Source organism: Myotis davidii, unplaced genomic scaffold, assembly GCF_000327345.1.
Source record: "Myotis davidii unplaced genomic scaffold, ASM32734v1 scaffold135, whole genome shotgun sequence".
Classification (NCBI taxonomy): domain Eukaryota; kingdom Metazoa; phylum Chordata; class Mammalia; order Chiroptera; family Vespertilionidae; genus Myotis; species Myotis davidii.
In genome coordinates this window covers 2,897,611-2,906,187 of record NW_006289813.1, presented here as the reverse complement: position 1 = coordinate 2,906,187, position 8,577 = coordinate 2,897,611, and the positions used below count along the sequence as shown (strand labels likewise).

The following is an 8,577-nucleotide window of genomic DNA, read 5'->3' as shown; positions in this document are numbered from 1 at the left end:
AAATTTAAAGTTTTTAGAAGTAAGGCTAATGGCCTGCTTAGTTATCATTAGTCTTTGCAGACAGATCATCATTAAAAGAGTAAGTTTTGCTATTTGATGTCTTAATGATCTTTAGCAATAAAACTTTGTAAGTCTTGATTCTGTAAAGTTCTCAGAAAATTTTTTAGTGAAAACGACAGAACCAGCCAAATGTTTGTCTAATTGTTTTTCTTTTTATCTTGCAGCAACGCACCTCTTGCTTTTTCTTCCAAAGTATGTTATGTTAAGTTTCGTGACCGATCAAGTGTTGGCGTGGCCCAGCATCTAACTAACACGGTTTTTATTGACAGAGCTCTGATAGTTGTTCCTTGTGCAGAAGGTTGGTACTTCACATGTTTTCTTCTATTTTAATCTCTGTTCTGTCTATTAATTACCTTTGACTTTCTTAGACATTGGCAAGTAGATAGTGCTCTGGCATGTGTGTATGTATGTATGTGAGAATGAAATTTGTAGAGGGAAAGCACTTTTACTAATAAAACATTAAAATGGTTAATTTGTTACTTAATGTAAGTTTAAAAAATAGTTAAACATTAAACAATTTTATAAATTATTTGGCTTCTCCAGTTTACTTTGGCTTTCTATAGTTAATTTGCAAGCTGTAAAGAAAGCTTCCAGAAATAAAAAAAATATATATAAAAGGTTGTTTTGGGGAAATTATTTTAAATGTGTAAATGAGTAGCCTCTGTGTATACAATATTAGTGATATTACATCAATAAAAAATGTGCACATTTTGCCAATTTGGGGTTAAGTGATATTTATGGTTATAAGAAAACATTCGTAATTGAAGCTTTAAAATATTCTCTTAAGGTTGCTGTGCAACTGGAATTTACTTTTTTCTTCTGGCTTTTTTTGTGGGGGGGAAGGAGTAATTGAAGAAAAATCATGACAAGTAAATTTCCTTCATCAAAGAAATAGTTGTTGAAGATGGGAACAAGGCTGAAGCCTTATAGTTACTCGTTAAATTTTATGACTTAACCTGCTTTAAGAGCAAATTATTAATAATATTTATTTTTCAGTAACTTCTATTTACAGAGCCACTCATATAATAAGCTGTGCTGAATTTGACAGTTCTGGTGTGTAATTAACTTTTTTCTAGAGCACTGAGTATGGCATGTATACATGGATTTTAGAATTGGGTTATTTAAATGTCTTTAAAACGTATTTTTACTGGTGGATGGTGGTAATTTTGCAACATAATAATTTTACCTGAAACAATTTAATGTACTTTCATATGTAATATTTTAAAACCTCTTTTAAATATCAGATCAACATTAAAATAATGTATACTAAACAATTTGCCATACTTTTAAGGTTTTATGCTTATTTCAAAATGCTATTCTGAGATGTCAAAAACATTAGTCAGATACTGCAAGTATCATTCTTTTATTTTTGAAGTCCCAGAATAAAACATTCTGGATTTTTTCAGATAAATTTGAAAGTATTTTTCCTATGCCTTGGGGTTAGAGTGGGGTGGGGAGAATAAAAATGTATTAAAGTTATTTAATTATTTGCTAACTCTGTCCTTATCTACTGTAAGGAGATAGTGAGCCTAAAATTGGAGAGCCAGGTGAGGAAAGAGCTGGTAATGGTTTAGTTCTGCAAACCAAGTTCATACCAGTTTCACAGGAAAGAAGGTTTATTAAATGGGAATGTTAATTATATCATAAAAATGAGTCATTAGCAGCACCAGGTATTGTATCATGTTGGCTCATTACTGAATTAGAAGGAAGAATTTTACCAGTTGCTGCTTTGTTGGAACCTTACTGTAGTCCCATAAAACCTTTTAATATAGTATTTGAGAAACCCTGGCTCTAATTTGTCATAAATGTTCAAAGTTATGGGCAGGTATAGGTTTCTTATTTTGTTTGTTTTATTTGATAGAGATGAATAAATGCATTTTTAATATCATTTTGAGGCAAAGTTTCACCTTTTTGAACATGAAAATTTAAATATTTTTATTCAATTTAGTTACGTGTTTTAGAACAGTGGTTGCCAACCGGTGGTCTGCAGACCACTGGTGGTCCGTGGGGTCCGAAAGGTTGGCGATCGCTGGTTTAGAATACTTGCCTATAAAGAATTGGTAGTAGGAAGACATTCAGACACACATTTTTCATTAAATAAAATACAACTGAGATAAATTTATAGAACCTAAAGAAGAGCCTTTAAAGATCTGATTATGCACTACAAGCAGAGTAATAAAGTATATATATATTGTACCAAAAAAAGATAGCAAAGTGAGGTTGAAATAAACCAAAGGAGTTCCAATGGAGTAAGTTCTATAAGAGAGATGTACTGTGGTGCTGTAAGTAGTGTTCTATTTATTTCATATTGCATTCTTTCCTTGATGTTATAGAAATAGCATTATGAAAGAAATGAGAAAACCATAGAAAAAAATTTTAGTTTCTTTCAATTTGCTGGGTTTAAAAAAAATAGACATTATTGTGTGAGGAGATTCTAAGCTGTATATGTAATGTTTGATGTGTAATAGTTTCATACATATTAAGCATTAGCTATTGTCAATGAAACATGCCATTTCAAAATAAATATACTTTCATTATGCTTGTCCAAATATGACCTCTTTTTGTTGTTGTGTGCATCTCAGATTTATTTTTATAAATGTTAACACTTAGAAAAAAAAAGAAAAGGTCAGACATAACAAGATTGTCAACCTAATCATCAGTCATAACTTTATGTCCACATTTTCTGGTAGATGGATTTTGACTATTAATTTGGTTTTGTATGTTTTCTCTATGTGATATTTGTGCATTATTAGATGACTAGACTGGCCAAGGCAGACCTGTTACACTTGCCTGACACTTGCCTGAGTTAGGCATTGTTTGCCATGCCACTAAACCTGCCGTCAAGTGAAACCTTCATTGGGGAAATGAGATCGGAGTCTGAACCGCAGAAGATGGACGCCCTGTCTCTGTTTTTTATTGTTTTACTTTACTTTAATTTCTTTTTCTTTATTTTGTCCCTTTTTTGTTTTTGTTTTGTTAAATCTCTTTCACTTTAACTTGTGAGCTGGTTTTCCAGTTCTTTGTAAATGGTATTCCACTAAGGATTCATAACATTGCATTGCAAAATATATGGGGAGATGATCAGAGCTCAATCTTAAGATAAAATAAATTTTCACAGTAAATTAGGATATAGTGAGTATTAGGAGGCTCAGTGGGAATGTTAATTGGTGTTTATAGACTGATCAGGTACATTTGTTCTTGAAACACTGATACGATTATTAGAAACATTTTCTGACCTTAGTGCAACATTTTGCAGTTTTTCTCCCAAATGTATATGTCTTATAAAAATCAACTGATTGCATCTCCCTGCTAGAATTTTAGCCATACAGAATCATGGAAAATAAGTATATTTCTTATAACAATCTGGGGTAGAGGACACAAAGAGACTTTCACTTTAATGATAGTTATTCATTATAGAAAATAACATTTCCTTATAAAGACCTAGTTGCCTGTGAGGGGAATGGATATTTGAGAAGCTATTAAATACTTATGTGTGTGTGTTTCTCTGTTTTCTTGAATTTTTTGTTGAGAAATACTCAGTTTACTAGCTTCTAAATGGATTCTGAGATTTAGGACTATTAATTTCATACAGTGAGAAACATTGTTCTCTCAGTTGTCATTGAGTATAATTTGGGAAAAATGCTAAATGTTCATTTGTTTTATACTTTTATATGCTGATAGTATTTAGAGGGTAAGTTTGATAAAATTCTGTCTTGGAAATTAACTAATGGAACTTGAAGTATCTTTAATAATAATTAGGATAAGAAAAAATTAGTGTGCTTACAGTTAGACTTTATAATAGTTTTTTACTACTGTGAAAAGCAGTGGGAGTCAATCTACTGATGCTCTTTTTTTGAAGCCCACAGTGAAAGGCTTTATAATATTCAACTTTTGGCCTGTGTTGAATACTCTCATTGTTTGTGTATCTTTTTACATCTCTTGTATGGATAATTTGGCTTATTTAATTGACAAATAATATATTAAATTGGGACTTTAGATTGGAACATTAGGGTAGCAGAGCACAGAGTTTATAACCATAGGACTTAAGTTGACTTATCAAGATGTATTTAGGTTTTACAAACTTTTAAAAATAATTCCTATTTATAACAAAACATGCCTAATAGCAATATAAATAGTATAGTATATTTGTGGGTATACAGATAATATGTATTAATACTAGTAACTATTAAATATAAAATATTGTTATTTGATATTTTCAGTAAGGCCTACCTTTCATTTATCTTTATGCATGTTAAAAAATTTATGCTTATGCAGAATTTACACTAATAAAATAGCTGTTTTTGAAATTAGTATATTAAAGTAATATAGACTTAGATGTTTCAAAGATTAGAAAAAAGTAGGCATTTTTTAAAGCTAATGCAATTTTTTTGTTCCTGTAAATAAGGTGTAACCATTATTAAAAAGCAAGTTTTAAAATCCATCTTGAATTCCATTCATATTTAGAGATATGTTTAAATAGTATTGTTTAGAGGTTTATCTCTGCATATCTGGTTGCTTTAAATAAGAGTTTTTACCACTAAAATCTAGCATGGTGCTTTTGAAAAATTTACTCCATGTGCTATTTTCAGTTTAGCATGATTTATAAACTGTGTTTTAAATTATTTTTGAACTCATAATGGAAATATGTAGCTAACTAATTATGAGTAGTTCTTCCAAAATAGCTACATGTAGTCAACTTTTTTTTATTGTTAATCCTCACCCGAGGATATTTTTTCATTAATTTTTAGAGAGAGTGGAAGGAAGGGTTGATAGAGAGAAAAAACAACAACACATCTTTGGTTGCCTCCTGCACCCAACAGGGATCAAGCCTGTAACCTAGCATGTGCCATTGACCAGAATTGAACCTGGGACCCTTCAGTCCTCAGGCCGATGCTCTATAAACTGAGAAAAACTGGCTAGGGCACTGTAGTCAACTTTTTTAGAAGTAAATTTTTTTGGGGGAAGAGAGAGGACCAGGAAAAATGCATGGAAGTTGAAGTCCTTGTTAAAATTAATTGATTAGAATTCAGTAATTAAATATGACAAATTGATGGACTTATGTTAGAGTAAATTTTTAGTTTTAGTCAGGAATTTTTTTCTTAGCATCTAAGGTTATGTCAGTGTTATTAGGAGATGTTTATAAGCAACACATTTAGGGATCAGCTACTCTTCAGATAAGTATACATAAATTGGTTCTAAAATACAATGATTTAAAAAGTTTCCTGAGATTAGGGAAGTTATTTTGTTAGTTATTCTAAATAAAGTTTTAGCAGTTTCCCAAGGCATATTCTTTGGACCTGGGTTCTTTTGAGCATTCCTGACATTGGGAGGTGACTTACTAACTGAATGGGTGTAAGCTTTTTTTAAAATTGAAGCTGATTTCATGCAGTAGGTTTTTGTTTTTTTTTCTGTCTACTTGAAGTTAAATGGAATTTATTGGAAGGGTTATCAAAATTGTTTGCATCACAAGTAGGTAGTTTTAATAACAGGATAGGGGCACTCAGTAAGAAACAAATTTCAATTCGCACATATTTGTTTTTTCTTTTTCTTTTTTTTGACTAATTTGGTTATTTGCCATTTCTGGGGATTAAACTTTAAAAAATGTTCTTCTTTTCTGTATCTGATGTTCTGTGTGCTATTAGTGATGCAGCCAACACGAACGGTTGTCATGTGTAACACAACTTTCGATCACCGCGAAAACACCGTCCTGGGAAAGCGTCCATGCTTGATATCGTTTGGTTCATGAACATTAAGTTTCCAGTACAGGTGACCCATAGCTCAAAGTGTTAAATAATTGTCTACATTATTCAATTTTTAAAATAATATTCCATTAATGAGATTGTTAGTCTTTGAAATTTTGCTCACTTTTATTTTTCCTAGTAGAGCAGGATAAAAGGAAAGACTTAAGTTGTAATTTATTTCTTTATATGGATCTGATAGATTCATTTATTATTATTATTTTTTAAGTACAAGGGTAATTGTAAAATCATAGTGTAAAGTTTGTGTGGTGTTTCTGCTTTCTGTAATGTTTGAAACTTGCCTCTGCAGGTAAAATCCCAGAGGAATCGAAAGCCCTCTCTTTATTGGTTCCTGCTCCAACCATGACAAGTCTGATGCCTGGTGCAGGCTTGCTTCCCATACCGACCCCAAATCCCTTGACTACAGTAAGTATTATATACCTTCTTCTAAAAGGGATGAATGTTCAACTGTTTAATTAGTTGAATAAAGAGCTTAGAAAATTTTTATCTTGAATCTTTTTTATTTTAATGGAGTGATCCTAAAAATCGACTTAATTTTCCCCCCTCAATTGTCAATTACTGTACTTAAACTATCTTTTGGAATTCTGAAGTAATTGAAGTCATTTAAATTTAGAACTTAAATTAATTATTCATTAGCAAATCAGTTATTGAAATTCAGCATTTTAGACAGCATGGTGAATTGAAGAATCTAGGTAACAGTATTTCCTAATTCATGAGTACTACACTTATTTAAAAAATATGAACTGATTTACAACCTGATAGTGGGAAAAAAATCTCAGAGAAGGATTTATCTAATTGAGAAAATGTAATAAGGTAAAAACATGACAAAATATATATATTTTTTAAAATATATTTTATTGATTTTTCACAGAGAGGAAGGGAGAGGGATAGAGAGCCAGAAACATCGATGAGAGAGAAACATTGATCAGCTGCCTCCTGCACACCTCCCCACTGGGGATGTGCCCGCAACCAAGGTACATGCCCTTGACCGGAATCGAACCTGGGACCCTTGAGTCCGCAGGCTGACGCTCTAGCCACTGATCCAAACCGGTTAGGGCGACAAAATATTTTTTTATGAATTCTGTAGAAATAATAGTAGTTTAATATCTCCTTTGTGATTTCTGAGTGGGGTTAAAAAAAGATACTGTTGTTACTGTACTCTTGGTTTTTATGTAAAAGATTCAGGTCATAATTATTTTAAAAGAGTGGTCCTGGGTTCTATTCCAGTCAAGGGCTCGTGCTCAGGTTGCGAGCCCGGTCCCCAGTGAGGGGCTTGCAGAGGCCAGTCAAGTCAATGATTCCCTCTCATTTATGTTTCTCTCTCTCCTTTCTTCCTCTCTGAAAGCAATAAAAAAATACATTTTTATAAAAGGGTCATTTTTCTATGAAAAGAAACCCAAGACAAAATATAAATCTCACCTTAAATTGAAAGTTTTATCTAGCTTTGTGGTACTGGATTTTTAGGGAGTGAACTCATGTTTTATGATTATAATTAATGTATCCAAGTTATAAAAGTGGGTTCTGAAACCGAAGTGCAAAACTTTAGGTCTTTTAATTTTACATGACATTGTTCTGATGGAGATCTTCATTGTGATTTATAGTGGGAAATGCTTTTTAAATTCAATAGTTGATCAGTTGTATTAAGCTTTCTAGAAATTTTATTTTGGGTACATTTTGGTATATTTTAATTCCTTGACCCCCCCTGCCACCCTCAAGTATTTTCTTGCTATTTTGAAAACCATTAGGTTTTATTTATCAACATATAAAGTTTTTATTGTTTAATTTGTTGCCCTTAGGGAGAATAGTTTCTTCTTAATTCATCTGTAGAGAATCTGTTGTTATAGAACTTAGTTTATGAAGAATAATTTTAGTTAGAAAATAGAAAGGTGGCCCATTGTGTTTTAGTTCCTGGTTACCTCTCTGACTTTTTTTCCTGGCTCACTCTACTTCACCTTTGCCATTCTTAGACACGTCAAGTACATTTCTGCCTTCGGGTTTTTGTACTTATTTATCCTCTGCCTAGAACTTTATTTTCCAGACATTAGAAAGGTTTACTTTTAAACTTTTTCATAACAGTGAAACTTTTCATCAGGTTTCTATTTAAAAGGGAGGCTAAAGTTTCTGAATAAGAAGGCAAAATGTGTTATATCTGGAGACCAGATCATCTTTAACCCATCAAAGACCAAAGGGCAACTAAATATTTAGGTTCCTTAGCCCAGGGCTAGAATTAAGTAGATTAATTTAGTAGATTAAGCTAAAGAAGGGCAACTTTAATATTACAGAGCAGGCACATCCAATAGAACTTCCTGCCATGATGGCAATGCCTGTTTGTATCTGTACTAGTGAGTGTGGTAGCCACCAGCAGCTGAGCTGTTAGGCCCTTGAAATGTGGCTAGTGTGACTGAGGCACTGAATTTTAATTAAAAATCAAAATCAAACTTTATATTCAACAGTATAGAAAATATTTAATTAAGGTATTTTCTACAACTTTATGATAACTTGAAATGGTGATGGTGAGCAACAAATCTAAGATCTGTTAGTAGCAAGATACCACAGATTATAATAAACTAGAGGCCCAATGCACGAATTCATGCACGGGTGGGGTCCCTCTGCATGGCCTGCAGGGATCGGGCCGAAACCCGCAGTCCAGTGCCACCGGCAGCTCCTCCCTGCCGCTCCTGCTCATCCTGACCCCACTATGCCTGCCTCAGGCTCACGCCCAATCAGTCCCAATCGGGAGAGGCTCGCCACGCTGCCC

The 8,577-nt window shown here is 32.8% G+C and overlaps 1 protein-coding gene across 1 annotated transcript in view; it reads left to right on the top strand.

The window, feature by feature from the left end:
- Positions 1–203: 203 nt before the first annotated feature.
- SREK1 (splicing regulatory glutamic acid/lysine-rich protein 1) overlaps positions 204–8,577 on the top strand; it is a 39,900-nt gene continuing 31,526 nt past the window's right edge. Inside the window, exons 1-2 of the mRNA XM_015563051.1 lie at positions 204–358; positions 6,109–6,224. Of these exons, the coding sequence (XP_015418537.1) occupies positions 6,162–6,224 (63 nt within the window). The 5' untranslated portion in view covers positions 204–358; positions 6,109–6,161. The remainder of the gene's footprint in view (positions 359–6,108; positions 6,225–8,577) is intronic.